Source organism: Suillus fuscotomentosus, assembly GCF_016647785.1.
Source record: "Suillus fuscotomentosus strain FC203 chromosome Unknown F5891scaffold_5, whole genome shotgun sequence".
Classification (NCBI taxonomy): Eukaryota; Fungi; Basidiomycota; class Agaricomycetes; order Boletales; family Suillaceae; genus Suillus; species Suillus fuscotomentosus.
This window is the reverse complement of record NW_024539517.1, coordinates 380,319-406,932: the sequence shown is the minus strand read 5'-3', so window position 1 is coordinate 406,932 and position 26,614 is coordinate 380,319. Positions and strand designations below refer to the sequence as shown.

At 48.2% G+C, this 26,614-nt stretch overlaps 9 protein-coding genes across 9 annotated transcripts; 4 read left to right on the top strand and 5 right to left on the bottom strand.

Annotated features, from left to right (window-relative positions):
• Positions 1-4,273: 4,273 nt before the first annotated feature.
• On the bottom strand, positions 4,274-6,348 carry F5891DRAFT_975588 (uncharacterized protein; the record flags this gene model as incomplete). Its single annotated transcript, XM_041376538.1, has 9 exons — positions 4,274-4,397; positions 4,426-4,523; positions 4,579-4,690; positions 4,732-4,928; positions 5,180-5,424; positions 5,745-5,801; positions 5,852-5,869; positions 6,076-6,244; positions 6,334-6,348. 9 exons carry the CDS (start codon positions 6,346-6,348, stop codon positions 4,274-4,276), a joined length of 1,035 nt encoding a protein of 344 aa, XP_041231720.1.
• Positions 6,349-7,332: 984 nt separating this feature from the next.
• Positions 7,333-8,065, top strand: F5891DRAFT_553452 (uncharacterized protein). Its single transcript, XM_041372229.1, has one exon. The coding sequence runs from the start codon at positions 7,446-7,448 to the stop codon at positions 7,953-7,955; it is 510 nt and encodes a 169-aa protein (XP_041231719.1). The 5' UTR covers positions 7,333-7,445; the 3' UTR covers positions 7,956-8,065.
• On the top strand, positions 7,812-10,198 carry F5891DRAFT_553455 (uncharacterized protein). The gene is made up of 3 exons (XM_041372230.1): positions 7,812-7,919; positions 7,971-10,049; positions 10,102-10,198. Exon 2 carries the CDS (start codon positions 8,176-8,178, stop codon positions 10,036-10,038), a length of 1,863 nt encoding a protein of 620 aa, XP_041231718.1. The 5' UTR covers positions 7,812-7,919; positions 7,971-8,175; the 3' UTR covers positions 10,039-10,049; positions 10,102-10,198.
• A 2,771-nt stretch (positions 10,199-12,969) lies between these two features.
• Positions 12,970-14,963, bottom strand: F5891DRAFT_1101487 (uncharacterized protein). Its single transcript, XM_041363586.1, has 7 exons — positions 14,878-14,963; positions 14,724-14,824; positions 14,077-14,676; positions 13,875-14,022; positions 13,650-13,821; positions 13,412-13,598; positions 12,970-13,356 (listed from the first exon to the last, which is right to left on the bottom strand). The coding sequence occupies exons 2-7, from the start codon at positions 14,822-14,824 to the stop codon at positions 13,083-13,085; spliced, it is 1,482 nt and encodes a 493-aa protein (XP_041231717.1). The 5' UTR covers positions 14,878-14,963; the 3' UTR covers positions 12,970-13,082.
• A 1,189-nt stretch (positions 14,964-16,152) lies between these two features.
• F5891DRAFT_1004232 (uncharacterized protein) lies at positions 16,153-18,017 on the top strand. The gene is made up of 6 exons (XM_041360344.1): positions 16,153-16,300; positions 16,356-16,376; positions 16,431-16,881; positions 16,932-17,121; positions 17,173-17,706; positions 17,756-18,017. Exons 1-6 carry the CDS (start codon positions 16,208-16,210, stop codon positions 17,823-17,825), a joined length of 1,359 nt encoding a protein of 452 aa, XP_041231716.1. The 5' UTR covers positions 16,153-16,207; the 3' UTR covers positions 17,826-18,017.
• On the bottom strand, positions 18,018-20,007 carry F5891DRAFT_1004230 (surface antigen-domain-containing protein). Its single transcript, XM_041360343.1, has 8 exons — positions 19,782-20,007; positions 19,381-19,728; positions 19,096-19,320; positions 18,953-19,041; positions 18,704-18,902; positions 18,516-18,651; positions 18,331-18,462; positions 18,018-18,260 (listed from the first exon to the last, which is right to left on the bottom strand). The coding sequence occupies exons 1-8, from the start codon at positions 19,935-19,937 to the stop codon at positions 18,076-18,078; spliced, it is 1,470 nt and encodes a 489-aa protein (XP_041231715.1). The 5' UTR covers positions 19,938-20,007; the 3' UTR covers positions 18,018-18,075.
• Positions 20,008-21,038, top strand: F5891DRAFT_1004229 (ribosomal protein S8). The gene is made up of 3 exons (XM_041360342.1): positions 20,008-20,204; positions 20,254-20,745; positions 20,792-21,038. Exon 2 carries the CDS (start codon positions 20,259-20,261, stop codon positions 20,721-20,723), a length of 465 nt encoding a protein of 154 aa, XP_041231714.1. The 5' UTR covers positions 20,008-20,204; positions 20,254-20,258; the 3' UTR covers positions 20,724-20,745; positions 20,792-21,038.
• Positions 20,944-21,690, bottom strand: F5891DRAFT_553371 (uncharacterized protein). Its single transcript, XM_041372226.1, has 2 exons — positions 21,494-21,690; positions 20,944-21,437 (listed from the first exon to the last, which is right to left on the bottom strand). Exons 1-2 carry the CDS (start codon positions 21,596-21,598, stop codon positions 21,123-21,125), a joined length of 420 nt encoding a protein of 139 aa, XP_041231713.1. The 5' UTR covers positions 21,599-21,690; the 3' UTR covers positions 20,944-21,122.
• A 1,082-nt stretch (positions 21,691-22,772) lies between these two features.
• Positions 22,773-26,107, bottom strand: F5891DRAFT_1137982 (stress-activated map kinase interacting protein 1-domain-containing protein). Its single transcript, XM_041364844.1, has 10 exons — positions 25,833-26,107; positions 25,008-25,775; positions 24,214-24,953; positions 24,085-24,159; positions 23,779-24,037; positions 23,495-23,727; positions 23,363-23,439; positions 23,231-23,308; positions 22,997-23,180; positions 22,773-22,944 (listed from the first exon to the last, which is right to left on the bottom strand). Exons 1-10 carry the CDS (start codon positions 25,853-25,855, stop codon positions 22,853-22,855), a joined length of 2,529 nt encoding a protein of 842 aa, XP_041231712.1. The 5' UTR covers positions 25,856-26,107; the 3' UTR covers positions 22,773-22,852.
• Positions 26,108-26,614: the final 507 nt, after the last annotated feature.

The following is a 26,614-nucleotide window of genomic DNA, read 5'->3' as shown; positions in this document are numbered from 1 at the left end:
TGCATGCTGTTTCTGGTTCCTGCAGGAGAGCATGCCCTATGAAAAACTTTATCCTGGTGGGATGATAACATTTTTATGAGTTGGTTTCATGATGACGGCACACATTTCTCGCTTGCCCTACCCGATAGTATATTGTTCAGCTATGTAAACTAGGTACTCCCACCTCATCGCCCTTCCCAAAGGGTTTTCACTGCCCACATGACGGAACCACGACGAGCGTGCGCTGCCTGGGGTCTGTGCCATGCCTGTGTGCCCGGGGTACGCGCTTAGTCATCCTCGCTGTTGATCTACGACAACAAAACTTGAAGCTAGATGTCGGACTACACGTCACGATGTGAGCAGTTAAGGTACTACATGGTTGACCTATCAGGCTATCACCATGTTTTTTCAACTCCTTCCAAATTCCGGGGATGTCAACGTGCAAACTACAGGCTGATCAGTGGCGTAGCGGAAGCAATTGGTGAGGTCAACCGCCGGCGGGAGTTTTCAACATGGTCCGACTCAGTTCTGGACTAACCTTTAACTGGTCACTGGTGGTATATGGTACTGAGTTGACTGTAGTAAGTCCTGGTATCTCGAACCTGTTACATGAAATTCAATGCTCTGGCCGTCCGTCTTTATCACATAGATCCGAGAAAGTGATATGTGTGACATGAATAGGTTGATGATCATGGATTCATCCCGCGTGCCCCGTGGGGAACCCACGATGAACCATCGATGAACAACAATTGCAACGTGGCAATTCACTTACTAGGATCACATCCCATGATTCCTATCACATCTCTATTTGCATTACTGCCACGACTCACATCCACAAGCCGCCACAGCCTGATCATGAGTGGCCATGGAGTACATGCGCCTCATATATTTCCCGAACTTCCTCCATTTTGAAACTCGGTCCACACTCCCGGAGGGCTTCGGTTCACATGCAGGCGCTCTGATGGGTCTTGTATTCAAACTTATGATTTGTCTTGAACCTTCCTGATTATGATGAAGAGAATTTTCCTATCGTTGAGGATATCGCAGCAACCTGGTACGTGGCCGTTCTCTCGGGTGCTATTTGATTTGAGCTCCTTTTGTTTTTGTTTTAGCCGGCCTTCCTACTAGTAGGCGCAGTTATTGTACACTGATCTTCAGAACCCTGAACCCAGACTCGTCGGTATTTTGCTTGCACCCCCGCTTCTTGGTCGGTCCCCTGTTCAGTGTCAATCAGTGTCCTGTCAAGATTACTGATTGGTATCGGAACTATGCGAACGATGGACCGAAGGGCGCCCAGGGGCTGCAGAAGAACTTGCTTTGCAAATACTACCTGCGTCATCAAGAGAATAATGTTTCATCTTTGGACAAGGTATCTATATCATTATGTGATCGTCACCCTCTCAGTGCGCTTGTCATGCAGAGCATACTGAGTTGATCAATGATGACATATTTTACCCCAAACGCAATATATGGGTGAATCACGACAACAGGGAGCTGCTAACTTTCCCTGACAACTGCAGGGTGAAACAACGAGCACCCTTAGAGACACTAGTGCTAATGGCCTTACTACCAATCGTGATAGGGTTACACTACTACATCGTCGAGTTGAATACTAATACTTTTGAACTTTTCAAGTCTGTAAACTCCTCCGCCGAAAATTTGCAGAACTCGATCTGGCCATATTGTTTGGGACCACTGACAAAATCAAGGTTTCGATTCTTGGATTCGGAATACGTAGGACTGTCCCCAAGTTGCAGTGAGATAAGCATCTGATGACACCACGTCGATGCACGACGTGGATCGGTGCCGGCAACGAGAACGGATAATCCGAGAGAGCACCGTAAAGTCGCAAGGAAGCGAAGAGCGATAAGATTCTTGTTATAATCACGATTGGGAGTGCGCCTGTACGTGTGCCGAACATAATTAATTGAAACCTGGGTATTGGAGGCATCCAAGATCTGAAGAAGCAGAAGGATACGTGAGGCTGCCTGCATCTGGAACGGCAGGAAAAAGATAACCCGTCGTATCCTTTTGTCCCTGCAATGCATGCTGACGCGGCGGCCCGCCTGATGTCACTAGTGAAGTCACAGCCCGTTGGATCATGCAAAACCATTAGGCGAGCAAAGCGCAAGAAAGTTGTTGTCAGTGACAGTTGAACGTTGAACGCTCACGAACACGTTATTATTGGCTCAATCACACGAAGTGAACCCTTCGCAGGGAAGCGTCCAAGTGAGGCCACCGATTACTGAATGCCTACGCTGAACATTGTCAAGAAATGGACATGAGTGATGTTGACGGATCTTTTGCGTCATACCGACTCGAGTGGCGCTGACACTCCTAGGAATTACGTTGAGAATAGGAGTTCAATAAGCCCTTGGTTGTCGACATCAATGAGTGACTTGCATCCCGTGATGACATTCCTCGGTTCAGGGCAAACTACCGAGCAGAAGGAATTATAGTTGAGTAGTTGCTTACGAGGAAAGATGTGTTTCATTGCTCGAAACTGACAGCTGAAGTCGAGAAGTCATCATGGACATCACCGTTCATATCAGGCATTGCGAGAGATGACAATTAAGCAGTTGCTTATGAGGAAAGGTGAGTTTCTTTGCCTGAGATATCTTCAACCGGCTGATAGAGCTGAAGTTGAGAAGCAATCATGGACATCGCCGTTCATATTCGCATTACGAGGAATTGTCAGCAGATTGGCTTTCAGTCCATGCAAAGTTGACTTCGACGCTATGTAAAGGGATGACCTCTCGTGGCATTATGATAATGGGAAGAACCGAAATGTTTACATACTGCAATTAAATAACGACATACAATGAGACACTGTGGAGATGAAAGCCTTGGGTGAGCTCACCTCAATTGATGAACGTCCAGGCCCTGAAGCATTTGGGGCTGGAAGGACTAGACATAGCTAGATGGGCCTGTCGGTCGAATGTCAGTTCCTGAGTCGTAATACGTTGACCATGATGGAGTTGACAGAGTAAGTGCTGCTGCTATGACACTGGCAGCACTGGAGCCTGAAAAACATGTTTTAGAGTTTTGCGAGCGCCGTTAGTGAAAGTTCAATCTGGCATGGATCGAACACGCGTTGTCATTTAGCAGCTGGGCCTCCCAGGCTCAATGGATAAAAAATTGTGTGATGCAAACGCCGTCCCGACTAAGATCATGATAACCTGCGAAGCTGCGATTATCATTGACCTTAGTAGGATCTATAGAGCAATAGAAAGAATCCGCGTTAATAACGCACCTAGTCCTAAACCACATATCGCCAGCTCGTGCTCAATTTTATGTTAACTGTGACTACATGGCAGGGTCTAGCCACTACTATTTTCCTTCCATGGCGGAAGACTGCTGTGATTACTAATCAACTCGGAGATTCACGCCTGATCGATAATCAGCTGATCTATCAAACTCATGTCCCGCGGTCACCGCCACCGCCGCAACTGAACGTTGTCCTCAAGCACACTAGTACTCAGGCTGAAGCTATTGATATCTGACATTTTAGCCTGTCCGTATCAACTTACAGAGTCAATGCGATGCCTCGCGAATAAAACGCCACCACGACCGACATCTAATTGAAGAGTGCCCAACAGCCGCCCATATCCCGAGTCAATGGTTGTGCTATGTATATATACAATCCTCCGATTAGGAACTTCATCGTGGAACAAGTCTCAAGGACTCTTGGCAATGTTCGTAATTTCATTTCTATTCAAAATCCATTGGATTGGTTTCGGAGGAGTGCGATGATAGTACTTAGATGAAGTCACGCGTCGGTGTTCGTCAGGTGCACCCACCTAAACAGTGAGCCCGGGTCACAAAAATTTTACTGAAAGATGCTAGATTTGCATTTCCAACCCCATTTCTGTCCATCGGGGCTTCGCGACGGGTACAGTTCGCTATCTCATCAGGACATTGTGCTCACAAACCTTGTATGTTTCGGAGGGAACCTAGTCTCCTAGCTAGGATAAGGAAGACCGACATTCCTTCTTTATTACCTGTCCACAGTCTCTGCTGATTCTCGCCTTGGTTCCAAGCCAATCGGACAGCATGGTCGACATCAGATAACAAGGTTCAAGAAGTCGGTCTCATCATCCATTCAGCTTGAGTGGGAACTACGTATGATGACGTTCCGAGGGTCCACCCAGTTCGCGGCAAGGTCGGCGTCGGCTTCGATGCGCTCCTTCTCTATGTGACCTGCCGCTTGCTATTTTTCAGACTGACACTTCATGTGGAGGTCGACTTTGAGGGAAATGTGATGGACTCGTTAGAGATAGTAGCTGTCGCAACGTCAGAACCCTTCAGCTGTAGATCCGAAACTCATAAGATTCTGAGTTCTCCGCGAGGCACCGTTTGGCAATCTAGGTTCTGCGCCGTCTGCAACCAGGCCCATCAGTACCAACTCTTTCTTAAATCTCAAGCGAATTTCAGCAATCCGTTTACTTCGCGGGTAGAAGCCACACAAACAGAATTTCCGTCAAGGACTGCATTATTTTGGTGTCCTTATCCCCGAGTGGAGTAAACAACAAGGTATACTGCGGCTGGTATCGGTGCCTCAGACAACTTTTATATGTTTATGATATGATCAGTACTTACATCAGGTAGTTCCGCGGCGGAATCGCATCTAACTCCAGGGTCCAGAATAGTCGCTGTGTGTGCTAGAGGAAGCTCTAGGCCTACATCGGCAGGCTGGTAACATTTCAACTCACTGGTCAATCGCGGTGATGTTCGTGATTACATAGGACTTACACTTCAAGCCGTCCCGCGACTGTCGCAGTGGCAATAAGCGAGAGCTCTAACGTGACGAGCGTAACGGTAAATTGCTTACCCAGATCACTTGGTCCGCGGGTGTTCGGAGACCACGTGATGAATCCCGGGCGGTGAGTGGCACCGCCCGAGATCGAAGAGTCTATCACCCTCTCCTCATGTCTCCGGATACCCGAATACTAGTCTCAAAGGGTTCTAGCAGACGACTGACGACGCCACACCGTTTCAGTTCATGCAACGTGCAAGCCGTGTCTAGTGTGTGAGTCCATGAGCCGACGTGTAGGAGGACTGATATGCATTATAATCACGTAGTTGACACGTAGTGGCATCCATCTACTAAGCCAACACATGGATGTGTATTGTGCAAGAGCAGAGCAGAAGACTATTGAAATGCTCATCATTCCGATTACAAGACCCGAGCAACATGTACTATGTACCCAATTCTATCCGGGCAGGAAGAGCAGTGGTTGTTGTTCGAGCTCGGCTCAAAGAATGTGACTACCTTGATGGGCCAAACTTTAGTGCCAGCCACTGTCGTGCAGACCTGCATGTCTTCGTTGAATGCCCAAGCTGTGGTGCTTATTGGTCGCGCAAAAAGATCCGCGGTCCCTGCCGAGTTACGGAACATGCTTGGTCGCAATAGCTGTGCTCTTTGCACTAAAAACACTTCATGTCCTGGCCAAACATTGTCAAAAGCAGCGTGGAGCCTATCACGTTGTGATAATAAAACACTTGTCAATGTGGTTAGATATGCTTACTATGACCGTTCGTGGTAGGCGGGAATGGAATCGCGAAATGATCAGCAATCAGCTACGCTTGAGAGCCGTCCTAAGATTACTTGATAGTAATGATGGTCCCTTCCGAGTTGCGGAGCATGCTAGCCGTGCTATTTGGATTAAAGACACATCATGTCTCTGCCAAGCGTTGTCAAAAGCAGTGTAGAGCCTATCAGACCTCATAATGAAATACTTGTCAGGGTAGTTAAATATGCTTACTTTGACCGTTCGCGGTAGGCGGGAATGGAATCACGGAATGATCAGCAACAAGTTGCGCTTGAAATCAGTCCTGAGTGATTACTTCATAGTGATGAGGCATAACTCACATGTCAACTTAAGCGGACCTAAAAATTTGCGGGTTCGACTAGCAGCCGACACCTCAAAAATGTCGCTTCGGGATCATCTGGAATATTGGGCGCTCGCCTGTGGAAGGGCAATTTTGTTCTGCTGCTTAATGAAAGCTGCTGCATTCTGAATTTCTAGATTAAAATGCAATATGAATCTCTTGCAAACCTCTTGTTCATAATTATTGCCTTTGTAACGTACTCACCGGCGAGTGCTGGCATGAGAGAAGGGAGTTCCTTAGTGCCAAATGGTGCCTCAATAAACACACGGCCACTAAGGAGGATTGAATGGACTGAACGCGTCGAAAACCTATTCAACTTGAAGCGCGAAACGGCGATCACGAGATAACATTTCACTGGTAGCAAGTACTGCCGCTAGTAGGGCAGACAATAATCGTGGACATATCAATGGATCATCAATGTTAACGTATGTTTTCCGCTAAAATCTGCACACGCTCGCGGACCCGACCGAACGGCATCTTTGAAGGAGTGGAAGCGGCTTCTTTACGTGGATTTGTGGGTGAAGGGCTTGAAACTTTTCAAATGAGTTCTCAGGGCTTTCCGAAAGGTATCATTGGTGAAGAGGGACGGTTCATCAAGCCTTAGATGTAGGACCCTGTGACACCCCGCAGTTGATCGTTGCGGGGACAGATTACAATGCAATGCAACTTGAGGTGCCGTAAGGATAAAAACTTTCGAGATGCAAATAAGTTATGATGGGAGACGGAGGGTCGGTGACATGGAAGTCACCGCTGTTTACGAGGCCGAAACTATAGCTAGTCAGGGCAGGTCAGGGCGGATGTTGATTTGCACACTGGAGCTTGGAGCTAATGTGACCGCGTGTCTATTAGAAGTCCAAGAAGGTCGAAGACTAAAGAAACAGACTTGAAAAAGGCACATGCGGCGACCTGGTTGAACGATCGAGGTCCATGGTAGTATTGGAGTGAAACCCCGAGGCCGTGTGAGGTTGTGGTGTAGACTGTTGCCATTTGGCGTTGTCTGCATCAATTAAAATTGTTTGCTTATCGCACCCGACAACCGCTGACAGGCGCTTGTTGGTGGTCTGAAATTCTCTGAATGTGGGATGGTGATATCCTCGGTGAAAGAAATTCTGGCTTAGCTCGTTTTCATGGCAGGTTCTGTCGACTGTGACATGCCCTCGACGATGAAAGAAGCTGGATTGTCAGTGGAATGGGACACGTTGCCTCGCGTCGTGTGGACTAAGAACCTTCTCTTCCAGGGATAGGTGCAGGGGCGCCAACACACTGTACCCGAAGCTACCAGAGAGAGAAATTGAATAAATTTGAGGGGTTCTGCTTACGTTAGCGACGGAACCCACGAACGGTAACGAACCAGTCGGAAGCTGAGAATCCAAAATGGAAAGTCTAGAAGCCAAAATAATATTGCAGCACCGTTACAGATCTGAAAAGATCGGAAGGCCAATCTTAGTTAACTCGTATTTTTTTGGAACGAAACTTTATGTGATTTTCCTAACGAAAAGGTCCTGCAAGTTGCCGCACCTGTAATAAAATGCACACTCTCGCTTCTCCTTTTCTCATTTTCGTCCCCAGTTAACATGGCTGCCAGTATGTCCGAAGACGACGTGGCTTACACTGCCCTCCTTCGTCAACTATTATCCGACAACTCAACTACACGCAACGCTCGCGTACACTCTTGGATAGAGCACCAGTATGATTTTGCTCTCTCAGAGTCAGACACCCAAGTCAACGAAGATGATAGTGCCTCCCTCAGCTGTTCTCGGGCTCCTTCTCCTTCACCATCCTCATTGGGAGCCCACCGTACATTCTGTTCTGACAGACCAGACTCTCCCCTCCTACCCCGCTCATCGGTAGAATGTTCCTCAACACCAGAGCCTTGTCCATCTTACGATGCTCTATTTTTCCCCATCTCTCCTTCTCCTCAGACTCTTGCTGAGGATGAGGCGAGGGAAGAGCGCGAACGGGAACGCGCACTTCGTTTCCTCGTGCAGGAAATGTCACACTGGAAAATGCAGTCCAGTTCCACTCCTCCCCGCAAGAATATGGACAAGGTATTTTTATTTCTCATCCGCTATTTATCGAGTTAAAATTCGGTTACTTAGCCGTTACCTTGTCCACCACCACCCTCGCCAGCGACGTCCACAACGCAGTCCACTTCGTCGCGTGTCATGCGTTCGCGTTCCTCATCAATGCGCATTTCACGACTGCCTTCATTCACAAGCACGTTGTCGTCTGATCAGAGCCAACCACAAGATATATTTACACCGCCATTACCTGTCTCCGTGATCGTTCACGGGGACGCTCAACATGAACTCATTTCAGACCTTCAAGCGTTCCGATCCGATTTTCCTCCGACGCATGGAATCATTACATATGAAGGTTCAGGATGAACAAGAGCTTTCTCTGCTGTCACCAGTTCATGATGATCGTGACTCAGGATACCCATCCCCTACCCTCTCCAATTTTTCGTACACCCCTTCTCGCGAAACTGCACTCACGAGTCCCTGCACCAGTTTTCCCGCATCACCTGCAAGCGCGACCTTCACTCCATGCTTGCCGGAAAATATTGCACTGCCAGCATCCCCTGATGCTGATTGCTTCCCCGAGGCGCCTCATTCCGAGGATCGCGGTGATGGTTCATTTCCGAGACCTCCGTCCGACACGGCACTTCCCGTATCACCATCAACAACTGCATTTTCAGTATCACCCTCATCAACTGCATTCCCGGTATCACCGAGCACCACTATGTTTCCCACCTGCGCGCCTGAACTTTCGTTTTCTACGTCACCTGTGGCAGTGTGTCCCGCTACCCCTTCCGACTCGAAGGACTGTGTGGATGACAATACCGCACAATCTCAGCAGTTACGCTCGTCCACAAATAGTTCGGGAGACCTCCAAAGCAGGTGGTCAGTTGCAACGACGGCATCAGTGACTCCTTCACCTTCCGATCCAACCCCGACACCCTCGGGGACATTCCTGAGGTCCAGAACTCCTTCGAGGGGGAAAAAGGACAGGGAGGGATCAAAAGAGCTGAAAACGCCGCGCAAGCGCGCCCGTCTTATGAGTTTCATCTCGAAACTCTCCCCGGGTCGTTCAGATAGCAATGTCACAGCCTCGACCGACTATGACTATGAGTCGGATACAGATGAGAAAGTCATCAAGTCTGCAAAGACAATTGGAAAGAAATCATCTTTAGCTAGTCTACGAGCATCATTCTCTTTATCTCGTGCCTCTTTTGCATCTCAGCGTCCACCTGTGTCGTCCTTGGCAGAGGTGCCTCCGCTCCCTCTGTCGCCCACTCGTACGTCATTCAGCGCATCACGCATGTCTCTCGCAGCGGATGGTGCGATGAGCAACGGGGAGGCGGTACCACCGGTACCGACCATCTCGTTATCGAGAATTCCTTCCCGCGCCACCGCGGTTGACGACCCATTGCCGCCTATTCCCCAATCTGCTTCGACTATCACATCCTTCCGGAGTGCGTCTCTGATTTCTCTGCAGACTTTTACCCCTCCTTCCGGCTCAGCATCACAGCTGTCCTTACTTGCGTCACCCACTGCAAGTCATAGTACATCGAGGTTATCTCTACTATTGGCAGCTGCATCTTCCAGGAATTCGGTTGTGTCATCTGCCGCATTGGACGCGCCCATTTCTATTCATCCCATACCGAGTTCCATGCCCAGTAGAGCCAAGTCGATCTTCAAGCTATCTTCGCGACCAAAAACCCCCAAGGTTCGGGCCGTGGCAACTCCTTCAAAACTTCCTCTTCCTCGGACGGTGTCTGTGTCTTCTTCCAGTTTCCCAAATGGGGCGAGCCCAACTGTGTCGAAGATCCCACCACCGCCCACAAATTTCACGCCCCCATCAAAATTAGCATCGATGCTTGCTTCGCAGTCTTCATCATCGCGGCTTCCTCATCCGACGTCTTTCAACGCGCCACCAACATCCATACTTCCACCTCCGCCGTCGAAGATAGCTCCACCGCCAAAAGTTATTGTACCGAGTTCTCGGACACCATATATCCCGCAATTTAGCCCTTCGACTATGGAACCGAAGTCACCTATGTCGATTGATGAACCAACTGCACTGGTTTCGAGACTTCCATTGCCTTCCGCAATGAAAGCAACCCGCACTAGCACCGTGAGAGGCTTTTGGCGCAGGGCACAATAGGTGCCATTTAGGTATGCGAGTTTAGTTCAGTCATGTTCTTGTACCCTAACATGGGTTTCACAGTCAAAAAAAAATAGAGGATCATGGAAATTAGGACGGGGAATTTGTCGCTTCTTTCTGCTCAACACGCCGGCGCACGCTTTCATCAATCTCATACTATTATCTATTGGCTATTCTCAGTCTACCACACTCGTTATTCAAAATTGTACATCTCGGTCATTACTCAACTATCCTGCTCGCTCACTGCTTTCCTTGGTCCGGTTTTTGTATGGTTCCTCTGGATTTCCGCTCGTTGGTGGTGGCTCTCATCCTCCATGCATCCATCTGCACTATCTGTTGTGGAATTATACATGTACTCATATTCCTTACCTTTCCTGGCCCATTCCAATCTATGTCTTCGAGCCGCTCTCGTCTCGCTGGTCCCTCTGCGTTATCGCCCTAATACCCTCGTACACCGCCTGCGTCTTGTTTATACGTCATTATTCTCGTGATCCTTATTCTTGTTGATATTTTAATCCCGCTCAACCTCAACATCACCATCTTTTTGCGCATAGATAGCAATTGTACTGAGGTCATACCGCCGCATCTTTCATACACGTACATTTACATTTACTTGCATATCACTTACTCATCACTGCATCTGTAGAACCGGGGATGGAAGGAAGAAGATGAAATATAACCAAAGTTCGAGTTCATTCATTTGGGATGCAGTCAAAACGGGGGCGGGGGAAATTCCTTGGTTCAAGATGCGCTGCAACTGCGGACAATAAGGTATTTCGTCATGGCCGAAATTTGAAGATGACTAATTTCATCTGGTCCACTATCATCATGAACTGTAAACATGTTTTCAAATTCATTATGGCTCACCGTCCCGGAGTCACTATGCGTCGGCGGAAATGCGATGCCATTCTTAACGGATTGGTCCTTAATATCATGCCAGGCGCCTCACATTTTCGTCCGTCGTTCAAGAGAATATCTTATCATTGGTCGGCCGTAGCTATCAGGCACCCAAAATTGTTCCAGCCCATTTCACACGACAACAACCTCTCAGTACTCAGCGCTCAGCACTTGGTCGTGTCACCCCAAATTTCTTTTCGCAGCCCTGTCGATGTAGCTGTCTTGAAGTTTGGACTGACTTTGACAGAACATGGAAAATTGGTGAGCCCTACTACCAGTTATCTATATAGAATGAGCCTATACATATCCGGATGCGACGGCTTTCTAATATATGTGCGGACATTCATGAAGATTCTTACCACCACATGAATGTCGGACTTCCACGTATGATTAATTCCATAACATGACTGATCTTAAAAAATCAACATCAGACCATCCAATTGCGACATGCTTACGGCCGCAGAGTTGGACCTGGTATCACTGTTCGGAACGGACATATCACTTTCTTGGCAACCTTCGATGCGCAGTCTGTGCTCTTAGGTAGGCGCTGGAATCCCCTGATGGGTTTGGTATGGCGCTTGCAATGTTCGTGACCGCCGCAGAGCAGAGCAGGACTGATTCTCAAGGCCAGTTTTTGCGGGCTCACTTCCGAAGATTCTGCCTAAGGAATTCTTGCCTAGCCCGACTATAGTTCAGGAGTCTTCTTCTTATCGCCCCCCGCTGAAGCAATACCTTGAGCGATTTACTCACACGCACAGGCTAATACCCGCCTATGGTTTCTCGTGCGCATGCTCGCGCGTATATTCTGCCAATCCTGGCTGGCTCTAGTTGAATTAATGAAGGAGTACTACATCTTGCTACGCTCGATGGGCTAGGCTATCGTATATCGATGGCGCTCAACTTCACGGTACCTTAATGATGTACGCCCGCAAACATTACGTCACTGCTTATCGGTTGCCCGAGGAAAGGGTCGCTGTTACAACTTCAAATCTGCAAGTTGGAAATCCCCTTGCAGAACCTATTTCCGCCTGCTAATTAAGAACCTTATATCGTTGCGCGCGATCTTACAGCGCTTTTCTCAGTTTCGACCGGATAGCTGGTATTGGCGCAATCCCGGTGCCTCTCTTGGCTTACGACTTGGACAACATCATCCGACTGCAAATGGCAACGTCCTCCCAAGAAATTGCTTCCCGAAGAGCCTTGTTTGCGCGCCGGAATATCCTCGTATAGCACTTTTTTCGTCGGGTATATTTCGCAATGACGTCTTATAAATTCTTCGTATCGACAGAACTATGTGGAATGAGAAGAGTATGCTAGTACTTGTTCGTCCCACTTTTCCATCGTGCCTACCCCTCATTTCCGCTCCGGCTGTGAGCGAAACATATACTTTCCCATCAAACCTTCCGACCAGAAACTCCTGTATTTCAAATCGAACACCTTGTCAAGTAATTTCCTTCAAATTAAAGGCTTCACAAAGGGTCGAGACAAAACAACAATAGCTTTGCTCAACCTTGAACTGACAGTCTAGGTAAGAAGGGCATGCTGAGCCCTACTTTCGTGTTGTTATGAGTGGTATTGATCGACCTCCTGATCTCCGCACGTACGATCTCACCGCGTTGACGGCTGAGGTCAAGCTCTTCCTCTTCGATATGTCATCCAGCGCCTGCTCCTACTGATTGAAAACCAAGTATCAGGTGCCAATTGATCGTTTGTCGTATTCTATATGCTTCGATCAACTCAATCTTTTAGCTGAAAATACCACTCGCACCAAAGTGGACACAGGCACTTGCGCCGACGGGATTTCATCGGGTTGTTGTCCGCGTAACTCTTACTAAAAAGTCTAGCCAGTCGCTCGGTGACATCTCAGCGTCCTATCAAATGCCTAGAATTGATACCGTGTCGATGCTCAACAACGTTATCGATTATCCCTGATTGCACACTGGTGAGCTAACAGCCTAGAGGTCGATCGACACATCGACACTAGAATCAACTCGACACAACTGTAAGATATCTAGTAATCGATGCAGTCCTTTGATCCGTTACATTATTTAGGTATGGTTCATCATTAACTCCAACATATTACCTGAGTTATTATAATCACATATTATATCTAGTCTATCATAGTATGCTGAAATATGCTAAACTTATCAAGTCTCTAGCAATGCAGTTCGGGGATCAGCTCCATGAGAAGCACGAAGATTCACGACACCACCGGCCACCGAACTATGTGCATGGGCATAGAAGTACGCTGCGTGAGCAAGGGTTGCCTGCTCAACCACACTGAGGACGTCGGTGAGCATCAGAGACCATCCAAAGGTTCGTCGATCGTCTGTCGTTAGCAGGTCCGAAATCAAAACGGCACCTTGATTACGCAGGTATGTGAGGTTCGTGGGATCGCGTTCGTCAGTGGCGATGTAGAATCTGAACAATTTTGGCATGATTTTTGTCCTTATCAAAAGTAAGCTAGATGTCTCACTGGTCATGATCTGCTGGAGGATCTAGAAGTAGGGGCGTGCGATCGGCTTTACCAAGGGGAACCTTGTACGTGTAGAGAGGCCCCCGATGCACAAAATGTAGGATATCACGCCCGTCGCGTAGGTGGCGCTTGATCCGGGCGAGATGAGCTTCGAAACTCGGTTCCATAGTCCAATTCAACGTCGCAACTAAATGCCCTGTTGTGAGCATCGAGGTATTCAAGGAACATGAGAACTGACAATCCCCCCGTCGCATATGAGCTCCCATCCACATCCGTCCACCAGCCTTCTCGACCATGCGGTTAGACAGTATATCAGCCAGTTCGACCACATTGTCTGTGAGACGAAAGTCGTAGAGGACTGTTTGCGTGTATCTTTCTCGACTTTCTAAGGTGCTGAACTTGAGAGCACCCTATTCACCAAGTGTGATCAAAGCGTCTTGTAGAGGAAGACAAAAGAAATTACCGGCTTCCGTCCCAAATGAACTTCACCTTCGAGGAGAAGTACATCTTGCTCTATGAACCCAAAGTCTTCGTACAATCCACGCAGTAAGTTTCGCGGGGCTGCTTGTCGGATTGGAACCGCGACATCTTTCGCTGCTTCTGAGCCACAGCTAGGCGAACGGGCTTATTTCAGGAGCCTGCCAAACTAAAAAAAATGGACTCACGCGCCGCCGTAAGTGTAAAGCACTTCCCAGCCATTCTCTTCCAGTGTATTTGCGATACTGCTAGTTGATGATGACTCGGTTTCATTCTGGTCATGACGATCTCCCACAACTATGAGGACAGTGTCCCAATCGAGAACCGATGCTCTGGATGACATTGCATCATGCAACGCCTTTGATAGAAGGGTCTCTTCTGTGATAGTCCAAGACCCGACTTGTCCATGAGTGACGTTCCATCCCCCCCTCTCCCGCATGGTTTGTGGCAGTTGATCAACCCGAACGATATCGGCATCGTACAACTCATTCTTGATAACGTAGAGGCTGGGTTCCACCCCACTATCAGAGAATATGTTGACGCCGCGGTGATATAAATCGGTATCCCAGCGTCCGTTGGTGGTTTCCACATCAGCCGAAATGTTGTGCAAGCGGAGGTATTCAGATACTGTGATGACTGCATGCGTCTCACGCAGGTGGGTCAAGTTGAACATGAGAGACACGGGTATTCTCCAAGCCATTTGTTTTTCTAGGGGGAGTTGGCGCCATTCGTCCGTGCTGGTTGCGTCCCCCCTATTGACCATGGTAGCATATGCAGCGCATACGGAACTGGAAAAATATTAAAATGTGGAGGTCGATACAAGAGTAGCACGTACTTGTCGAATTCACAGGCACGAGCGTACACGTAAGAGGGGATGATTGTGGTACGGTTTAGAATACGTCCGTGGAGGACCGCTGCCTCGATGATGTATCGCATCTATCGGGAGCTAGCCATGACTTGCGTGGTTCAGAAATGAATCTGGGACGCACATTATTCCAGCCTAACCAGAGGCTGTAGTCGCGCGCATAAAATCCTTTGGTTTGAGAAACTATATGGCGGAGAGCGTCGAGCTCAGGATCGACCTCTAGAGACCCGCCCTGTTCTGAGGTGACGTTGGAGAGAGACTGTGAGTCGTTTAATGTTGTGTGCACAAAGGGAAGTGGATGTGAGGTGGTGCTCAGCATCTTCCGTGCTAAGCTCGCCAGGACGCTGAACACGATTAACACGCCGATGAATGCCGGAACGGAAGGACATGGACGACTGTGTCGTTTCATTAAAGCGGGCTAAACTGTAGCTTTCGCGTGAATTACAGGAAAATAAAATAGGCTGTGGTGAATAGTGCTGAAGTTGCGATTGGCCCGCCGTCATCAGCGAGATTAAACATAGGAGATGTTCAAGTTTCGTCACTCACCTCATGATACATTTCCTTTCTGGTCATTGGTATTCAGTCACATCAACTTGCCTTGAATCAAGTTTAAATAGGTTTGCAAGATTCGTCCGACAATGTTGCAGCATTTCCTTAAGCTTGGTATCCCCCACTCGTCCTCAGCTGTATGCTGAGCTGCGTATGAGCATCCTAGGTGTATTAGTGTGCCTGGTTCAGGTGTAAATTTTGCAGTTCTAATTTAACAGAGTATACCATATAGCGACCATTGCTAGTCGTACAGCTGAAGTATCTGCAGGACTGTTACAACAAGAATCCGGTTAGTAGGAGCGTACTGAACAGGTTTTGTAAGATAAATTTGTGTAGGCACCTGTACGCTGAACAGCAAGGAAATGATGGACGGATTTCTACGTATGTGGTACGCAGTGACTGTATATCACTTTCCGCGACCATCGCAACAGGGCTTTTCCTGAAGGCTGGTGCTACATCTTATATGTTGGACAAATTTTACCGCCCTCGAGAACGTCGTTCACTTGCAAATTGCAATCGATAGCCAAGTGGTGTATTCTCGTACAAGCCTTTGAAAGACTGAACGCAGCAGCACCAAAATCACCTGGGGAAGTACCACATAAGTACTAGATGTCTGGAGTTTAACGATGAATGGACACTAGCCTTTGTTAGAACGATAGTGCATCACATTGATGGTGGCATCTTGTGGCCTATCTGACAGTGGCAGACTCATCGCCCAAGTCCAATGAACATTTTAAACTACATATTGACGAGAAGAAGCGTGGTTGAAGGTACCGACCTGCGCATGGCCAAGTTGCTAATCTAGTAAAACCCGAGAACGAAGCTTAGTCATTTATAGACAATACTATTTCTGGTCTACTCAACTTGAACTTTGGATCAACGCTCAGCGCTTATTACGCTGGGCCATGTTTGCCAAAATCAACAGAAAGGATCTGTTCAAGTCTCCACCAACTGTATTCACAGACAAGCTTATATCCCAAGAGGCGCGTCGATCTAAGGTGAGTCAAGGATACCCTTACCTCTTCATCTTTGTCTAAGAATGCATGTTACCAGGCTTTGGAAGAACAAAAACGCGTGTGTGTGATCTCATTTGTGCATTTCTTTCGAATATATAACATCGCCTTACAGAGACGAGCACAAAAGTTTGAGTCCTCCCGGCAACTCGATGCTTTCGCCGATCTCAATCTTGGGAACTCTGATGATGACGGTGACCTCGAGGATGAGCCAGAGATAATACGTGAAGGTGTATCCGGTTTTGTGCAGATGGTGTCACAACCTGTGGAGATTCAGTCTTTGTCCTCCGATGTGCACAATCACGAGACAGTGCAATCGGGGAAGCGACGAGGGAAACCCCGACGTAAACGTATTAAAGCCAAGCCGTCCAAATGGGCCGACAAATGCATGTACGCTGAGCTCCTGGAGATGAATGAAGAAGCCCACTTATGGGACAGTCAATCTGGTGATGTGATTGATGGGCTTCCACGCGATTTAGAAGCAGCCTGGGTAGCGGTGGCACCTGTTCCTACTGGGAAACGATGCTTGGCTGTTACTCATCAATCGGCTGGAATAGTTGGCACATGTATGCAATAGCTTCTTGGATGAACTTTTGAGCTAATCATGTCCTGATAGCGCCAAATACGACTCTTCGATCTCGTGTATTGGGAAAGATGCTCCTTCCTAGATTTCCATCCTCCCTCCCACCTCTTACGGTGCTCGATTGTATTCTCGATGTCAACTGGAGAGACAACGGCATCATTCATGTCTTGGACGTGCTCAAGTGGAAGGGTCAAGATGTTGGTGACTGTGAGACCCCTTTCAGGTGGGCATGTATTACATGCGAACGATCCACTTACTGACATCCTATGCGCAGGTTTTGGTGGAGAGATACCCGCTTAGCAGAACTTACAAAGCCTCCTCTACCATCTGGAAATTTTTCATTTACAGCCCCTTCCACGACGGCGGACGCATCATCTCAAAATGCCGGGTCACTTTCAAATATACCTACTTCTGAGCGTGAACGCTACCGCTTTCCGTATCCGACATCTTTTGTCCCAATACCATATCACACTGACACGACATTGACTTCCCTCTCTTCATTTGTCATCCCTATGGCGCGATCAGCACGAGAAATTAGTGTTGATATTCCTGTGCATGTCTCACCACCAGAATTCACATCGCATGATATGACTATCGATGGCGCTCATGATTCAATGGTCTCACGCTCTACTACGCCAGTTGTTGCGCGCGTGGACTCCGATGGGTTGTTGCTGTATGTGTCTCACGCAAGCTATGAAGAGGGAACCAGTCCCTTAAGCTGTTGGATACCCAACAAAGCGATCACAGGGCACCCGGAACTCCCCGGTATTTCTGAAGGTCACGACAGCCCGCTTGATGTGTTCCAGCGGTGCGTGATGGTTCTTCCGTAGTGTTTTTGAACGCTGACAGCATATCAGTCTGGTCCAGCGGCATACTATGAAGAATCTTCATGTAGTACTCGGTTTACAAGAGTCTATGGACATATGAACAAACGTTTCATCACGAATCGTCTTGCATATCACACATTAGCCATCATTCAAATATTCATTCATCCTTGATGCATTTACACCTTCACTTTACCGCGCAAACCGGCGCTATTTTGTCATTCTTTTTCAAGACACAAATATTTGTACTGCAGCAGCGCTTAGGATAGCAAGTCGCATGAATACATCATTAGCTGGCCATGTCGATGTGAATTAGCACGATCCATGTTATAAGTCTAGTTGGGAGTACTATGCTATAGGAACTCCATGCCAATACCAACTTGAAAGCCCCTTCGCACACCATCGCTCTTACTTGCAACAAGCGGTACCCCAAAGTTCACCTCTACTCTCACAGGATCGAAGCGGTATATAAGGCCAACTCCCGCGGATATTGAGGGTTTTCTTAGGCACCCTATTAAATTCTCGCTCAGTCCTTTCGCTGTTATAGGCGAAGAACAAAAGTGCAATCAGTATCTTTCTAAAGAGGTAAGGATTGGGTATTTACGCACTTCCGTCCATTGCATCCAACCTCCCAGCGTTCACAAATACGTGTGACTTGATGGGCCAATGCGATTTCCGTGGGATATCGGACACTAAAGAAACACCTGTTGACCAGTAAACGTCACCGCCAAGTGAATCGACTAGTGCGGTCAGACTAAAAAAAGGCCCTTTCGACATGAAAATTAAGAAATACCTCCATCTCGAGGGCCCATGCTGTTCGCCTTGAACGACCTTAAACTGAGAGGTCCGCCGAGCTGGAACCTATCGGGAAAATGGCTGGGGCCGGTAAGAGCCTTTAAGAGGCCACACCGTGCAGCCAACGAGAGGCTCTGCATATTCAACATGAAGTTAACACTGACACAATAGTAGCACGACTCTCACCATTCCTGGAACCGGGCGCCGGGAAATTTGACTTTCAACCTCGGCCTTGTAAAATGACACGTCCCCTGACAGTCCAGCTAGCTCTTGAAAAAGTTTGCAATAATAGCCACGTGACGCTGCGAGCTTGTCGTCTCTGGTATCTTTTGTCCATGAATGAGAAATCGATGACTTGATGGTTTGACCGGCATGCTCGCGAATGCTGGATAATCGTTCGATACAGGCTCGACGGTAAAACATATTCATCCTCACCTGACTGATGCACTTGGTGCTAAGTTGTTGATGTGCCTCAAAATGGCCTGATATGCAACTTCGTGAACACCGTGTACTCCCCAGTTGCTCTTCAGAAGCACACACTCAGTATGTTTGGCATTTCACAGGAGAAGCAATCTTACATTTATTGCAACCTTTAAGCCGTGTAAAATTTCCGAACAACTTGCAAAAGACGAGAGATCTCGCTCCTGACTGAACAACGAAAGTTGGCCCGTTGTGCGCAAAGATGGTGAAAGAGGAAGGGAGAGAAGCCCCTGGAAAGAACGACGCGTTTTCGTGCCTGCTGAGTAGTGTCCTTCCAGGAACTCAGCTCCGCCAAATATGTTGCGCACTCTGCCCGTGACACTCTATGATGGTGAAGATGTGTGAACGTGTCATCTACTTACAAGTAAAAAGACGATACTCACAACGCTACCCTCATTGTTACCGAATTCAGTGGCAGTTTTCAAGTAGAACCGGCCTTTTTCACGTGTAGTGACAACAATATCAACGTCCCCTTCCCCGGCAAGGTGATCCTGACTCCTCTGTATTTTTGCGTCAACAGAGTGAAACAGGTCTGTCTCTTGCAAAATGTGGCTTATGCCCCTTGCAGTATATAGCGCTCCCTGCAGATTGTTCGTCTTGCTTGCCCGGTCGTCTGTATGCCGCGCAAGCCATGGCTGAATTAGCCAGCCTAAAAAAGATTTCCTGGTATTTGTAGCACCATCTACACGGACTGAAGCGACTGATAGTGATGTCTCCAGATTTTGGTTGACCTGTCGTAAATCCGTTCGGAAATGATGCGAATGCGGACGAGGGCATCACTCACAAGCTCTGCAAGGTGAAAAACGGCAGATTCATACTCTCCTCGGAGTTTTCGTTCGAGGCGAGCTTCCTGCCATTTCTTGAATTTTTCAAGATCGTCTTCCTTGGGTTCATGAGGATGCGCAGTGTGCTGCAACGGAGGATGTAATCCTTCCGCCATTCGAGAAAGACACAACACACCACTTCTAAAATAGGTAGTTTAGATCACCATCGGACTTCGAACCAAACCTTCTGGCCGAAACTTGTTTGTCAATTGCCAAGTCTTTGGGCCAATTCCTTTCTGCAGTCCTACACACCACAGTATACAATAGAACACGAAGCACGGAGACATACGGGAAATCAAAGAGATATCGGCTCAATCTGTGCAGAGAACGGCTAGTCACTGCTTGCATTCGCACTCAACCAAGGTGTCATACTTGATTGTCTCGTGCGTTCAATTGCGTCTCATATGTGTTCTTCTGACCTATTTGATATAGTTGGAATGCCTTTGCCATATGACCTATGCGCTCGCGTCCAGAACGCCTTTCGAGCACGACACCACAAAATAGCAGTGGACCACACAACACAAAACCTTGGGATCCTCAGCATACTCCTGCGGACTGGTTTCATCTCCAACGTCACGCGCGGAACCATTGAGTCACCCTCTCCCACTGACTTCCTCCGCGTTGGCGAAGCCCAGCGCCGTATATGGGCCGAGCTCAAATACCGCGACGACCGGCCTGTACTTTCGGACATGGAGCTCATTAGTAGACCTAGTAGACGCATTTTCATGGACATTGGGGAGCTGCGGCGGATTTGCTCCGGACGCCGTGCACAAACGATCAAACCTTTGGGCATGGGCGAAATTGCGGTGGTGCGGACAAAAAGCAAGGAGCATGAATGGTTGGAGGCACGAGAGGCTTTGCAATTAAATTTAGATGGGGAGGTGATCTGTCGAGCTCGTTGACCCCGTCGAGGGTCATTTGTTGGTACGCAACAAGAGGTCATGGTTTGTTCATCTAAATTACTCTCTAGCTGTCCTATATATCAAACAGACTTATTCAAACGTTCACCTCTTCAATACCGTCTCGTGATTACAATCGCCATATTCGCTACCCGAACTCATGCCAGAGATCCTAGGAAATTCATTCCCGGGGCGCTTCGTGTTCAATCTTTTTTTCTCTCAAAGGACCGATTTTTGCGCTCAACATCCACATTGGATCGGTGCCACGATAGATTCGTTGCTTCGTCGAGGTGTTTGTTTATCTTCACGCGTTGCTTGGTGAGCAATTGAGCTCAGGGTCTGTATGACATCCAATAATTCTATGGCTAAGCCCCAATCTATCTATGCTGCAAAATCGATACTTCAATTGTATTTATTAATGCAACTGCGGGGGTCCATCCTTCGCCCGAACTCTGATATACAAGTTCTTCGGTTGTCACGCATTGACATTGATGGGTGAACAACTGAGATTGACCAGACCGTTCTGGAATAATGGTCAAGTCGGGTATACTTCGACAAGACAGATGTACTCACAGTATTGACTTCTTCGCAACACAAGGGTTCCTGATTCGCACTGCAGCCTTGGGAGGTGCCCACAACGCTAACCCCCGAGCATTCGTTATTTGCCCGACGCTGGACGATTCCCCCATGTGCGAAATATTCTGTTGCCTCGGATGACTGTTGTGGAATGGAAGTGAGTAATTATTTTGGCAAGTAATATTTTGCTGATGTACCGTGGGTTTCAGGTCACAGCACATAATCGTTCCAGTGTCGCATTGCGAGTCGCCGGCTATGACGAGGATCGTCAAGGATAAAAGAGCTACGATATGTGTCAACATCTTGTGTTGGGTTGACTGGTAATATCGCTATGTATGTACACAACGGGGTAGATTTGAAGCTAATTGATCTCCTTGCTGTCTGCCCATTTATGCATCCCCGTTGTTTGATATTGTGTCTGTAGGTTGTAGAAGTCTGTTATTTCTTCGCGAAGTCCACGGTTTAAGTCAGCTACCACGGACCAGCGACGGTGCAACCGACCTAGCACCGACGTAGAACTACTAAGGCCGCAACTACGACAGCGTCCTGGACTCATAAGTTGTAAGGGTTACTCACTTTTTTGACCGCTGCATCGTATGATTCGCCGTTTTGAAGGATAGTGCCTGTCCGTGTATAAACGCAGCGCGTAAACTTCCTCAAGCGCCTTTAGAATCTTCTTTCAAGTGGAGCTTAGGCGCGCATTCAGAAGATTGTTTGCTTCATCTCCATGTCCTTTATGTCCGTTATTCTCGCATAACATTTGTCCATTGTTATGGGCCCTTGGACTGGAAAATCAGTATGTAGATTGCCTATCATTGTTGACCTAGGCTGGATTCTTTGCGTCGTCTTTAACGATATCTCCATGTGTGATGTAGTACGTACGTACTATATGGTGCCTATTACAATTGAATGTAAATCCTCGTGAGCGGCCAGAAGGCATCAGCTCCGGGCAAGTTCCAATTCTTCTGAGATATGAGGTGTGGCTGGCCAAATAACCAGCAAGTTCGGCAATGATATCAAGTAGAGTCAGAAAACATATCATCGAACATCCTCTGCCTACATCTTCTCCCGCCTAATTGAATATCATGAATAGTTAGCTCTTCATGATGAAAATGATCTATAAGTAGCGTCGACTGATACTGCAATCTAGATGTCTCAAGACAGGGTTTTATTTGCATGTTCAACGGATGAACCAGACAGAGGCTTTTAGTGTTCCATTTAGCACTCCGATAAGAGAAAAGGAACAATTGGCCCAACGCGAACTTGTTGCCGACACCAGCACTCCCTGATCAACATTCGTCGGAGAGGGAGAAATCACACAAGTCACATGGTCTTACCAGTTGTTGTGTACATTGTGTTGTCTCGTGTGATGACCATGCTCGTAGAATCCGTTGTCCAGTAGTTGCACCTTCTGGAGTGTCACCCAGCGCTCACTTGTCAGTTGATAATGTCTCTTTCACCCTTGAAACGAGCTTCATGAATTCTTCGGCAGAGGAAAAACTCTGGGAATTGGATTTCACAATTACAATGGTATGAAACGAGGACTCATATTTTGTTTATACCACCTGTCTGCTACGCCGCAAGCGGTTGACAGTATTGGAACGGTCCAAATGGGATTTCAGCATCCGTAAGGTCTGCACAATCTCACCTGTCGCCGCCATCAGTTCGGTAGGACAACAATAACGAATGCCTCAACTTACCCGCAAGCTTCGGCGTATCCGCCTCAAAGTCGTAGCGCTTGCTCCCGCTGTCCCGTTGTACGATGATCTTGAACAGCGTAGACGACTTCGCGGACTGTTGACATTGAATGATGCTCTTGATATGGAATGACACTGTCTTTCCACTATCAAAGACCGCTTTGGCCTTGTTTGTGGATGGCATGATCTGGAGGAAGACTGTCATTTCCGATCTTTGGTGACAATGGAGAATCTTACATGGATATAAACACCATCGATAGCCAAAGTACGTTCCTGGCGAGCTAGCATAGGCATTTTGCGGTAAATGGTGTATTTCTTTTATCGCAAAATTAACACCGTGAGGAACACCTATCAGGAAGGATAGCGAACCTTGTATGCTGTCGCGTAGTCGGCCGCAGCGTTTAGCTGTATCTCTGGGACATCCGATATTCGTTTGGAAATAGAAGCTGGAGAAAGAAAAACACTGAGCAGCTATTCTGAGCATAAGATGGTTACTAGTACCATTTGGGTCAGTGGTGCGTGCTGATCTGCTTTCGGGCTCGATGCCCAATTGAGGCAGCGTAGATCTTTTGACCAGCGTCAGCTCGCGTCTACCTCCGAGACTAGCAACCGTGCGGTCGAGGTATGCCAGCATGTTGAGTTCGTTGACGATCAGAGCATAGTCCTTAAGGTTTGCCAGCTTGCGCTTCCGGCAAACCACTTCAAGCACCTCCTGCATGTACATACCCGCTGATCTGTGCTCAGTGGTGAGTGGGCAGTGGGTAACTTAGCCAAATGCAACTTACACAGGGATGGTGGTGGATATATGAACTGCGTCAGCGGTGTCTGCAACGCGAATACGCAAAAACAACTGGGGGCCATGGCTCGACGAAGGACCCAAAGAAGATGATAAGATTGGAGTTGTACCGAACATCGCGCTTGTAGGGCCGGAGATGGACGGCAACGCCAAGCCGCCTGAAGGTCCTGTATCCTGTTTCTTTGGCGCTGCCATAACTCTCGAGGGCCGTCGCTGTATCTTGCTCTCCAGTTGTTCATTTTGTTGTACTAAAGGGAATAATTAGCATTGACAAACGAAGAAAAAGATGTCGTACTTTGCAGTGGGGTAGCGGCCAGAATAGCGAATGCCTCGAAACCAAATTTCGAGATCTTGCCCGTGCGGTCGGGTGCTGTGATAGAAAAAGATGAATCTTCTGCGACGGCAACCAATCAACTGGACATACGCGGGAAATCCTCATCAACCTCGCCATCATCCTCTGCAATGCGCATGATCCAACCTATTGCAGAGAGCTTTGGGTCATCATCCTTAACACCTGCATTCAGTTCAGGCTGCCATCGCTCGTCCCAGTAAGTCCATAGAGCGAAACCGATGACTTCCTCGATAGTTGCGTCTTTCCGCACGTTCAGAGTCACATATTCACCATGAGGTTCTGTCGCATGCGGAAAGTAAACCTTGACGTCTACCGAGGCCGTCTCTCCCCGTCCAGATATGGCACCATACAGTTCACTGAATGGGTTGGTGGGACCACCTGACGAAGCAAGGATAGCGGTGAGAGCGGATGTATGCGGGCTTGCCGGCGCGACAGGCTTGCGTGTGAATGTCATGTCAGACGGAGCGTCGATAACAGGTAGTGATATTGAGACGCCTCTTCTGCGAGTTTCATGTCTGGGAGGTGGCGGTTCAGATCGCTGATCAGGCTTTGGCACCGGACTGATCATCTCGAAGTAAGTCTCGGTGGGCTTGGAATGAAGGGTTGGAGGACACCCTTCGTGAGTATTGTCCGTAGCACGATGTTCAGACACGGGGCTGAGTCGTGAGCGTGCTCGCGGGTAGGGAACAACGAACGGCGATGTTCCAAGGGTGGATATATTAGACCCAGACAGTGCTGAGGCAGTCCCAGAGAGAAGGGAGACCCCATCAGATGCACTGTCCGAGTGCATGCCTCGGGTGGCAGCGAAATCTCTATACATGGGGCGGTGAGCTTTGCAACGACATAGATGAGAAATATCACCGTACGGATCAAATTCGTCAACCTCGTCCATATTATCGTCTCCTGGGGCCACCAAATCATAATCGTCATCGTTATCATCTTCCAACATGCCATCCTCATCGTCGGATGAAGAGATGTCAGGATTGAGGCTACGGGTCACCATGGAGGGAATTTTTGGCATAGAAGCTGGAACGCCGCGGCGCGCCATCATTCGCACCCTGCGCCTGGCCTCCATTTCGGCCGCACCTTTGAATTTTGGCACAAATAGGACATCCTTTGGGAGTGGCTCAGGAGGGGTGTCGTCTTTCCGTGGTTGATGTTGCAGAGGTAGAGGTTGAGATATATCAGCCTGTTCTGAAGTCATGAGACACGGATCAACGTTGCTAGCAGCAGTTATGAAGTTGACGCGCGGCAGGGCAGCGGGAGCATCAGCTCCTTCGCCAAGCATTCCGGCCCTCTTTGCGATGAGAGAGGCTCGCTTTGAGGTAGAAGCGCGTCGACCTGATACTCTCAATCCAAACGCCCCAGATCTGTTGCCCATGATTGTTTGGTGGTGCTTAAGACCAGTAGCCCCAGGAAACCCCGATGAGGGCTTATCAGGAGCCTCCGAATCATCGTCTGATATAGGCGGACTGGAGGGATATTCGAGTTCTGGCCAACGATGAACATCTGCGAGTGAGGCTGCGAGGATATAAGGGTTTGATGCATAGGATGGGCTCAGGGAGATTATACGCGCGCCATAAGGGTCATCGACGTTGCGCAGGTAAGACAGCCTTAGACTGTGAACTAAATATCTATATATAAAAGGCGTGAGTGTACCATTGAAATCATTCAGACCTTACCAGGCGTACCCTGGGTCACTGATGAGAGACATCACGTCTTATTCTACTGGTTCGATCGTGCCCTGACGGAGTCCAAGTCGCTCGCGAGATATTCAGCAAATCACAGCCTCAACCGTCAGATATTTTAGTAAACAGTGAAGATAATAGTGCCTGAGCAAGTTTGAGCAGGTAGCGCCCTACGTTTGGGAGTTCAAATTGTTCGTGATATCAATAGGCAGGTCCCCGACTCCTGCATTAGTGGAGGTCTTTGTGGGGTATGTGCTGTGATCCGTCCGCAACTCCGCCGGCACTTTCCGTGTTGTCAAAATTAATCGGAGGTAAAGCTTTGTTTTCACAGGTTTAATCTGTGAAGATGAATTCTATGATCGTGTCCGCGCACGGACCACGCACCGCTGTTTTCACGTGGCTTTGAGCCCCTCTTCCTGTGATCTGGGCACCTGCGCTTTAGGTGAACTGCACCCTTTCTGCTTTACCGCCGTTCAGCAGGAAAATTTCGCTAAATTTGAACTCGTTCTACTCGTTCCATCTTATTCAGTGAATGGATCCTCATAATTTCGATTCTCAAACTCAAGATAGTTGTGATCCGAGTTCTTCGTCTAAGCAGCTTTCTCAAGATCAATCTTCGTTTGCAACCAAAAGTACCTTCAACTTGGACTGTCTTGGAATTGTAGGTCGTTATCGACGAGGATCAATATCCAAGACAGATGCCTTTCTTGAAATGCTCGAACGAGCATCATCTGTGGAACAGAATGAGTTTGGAGGGCGTTCAGTTGCCGAGCTCATCACCCCCT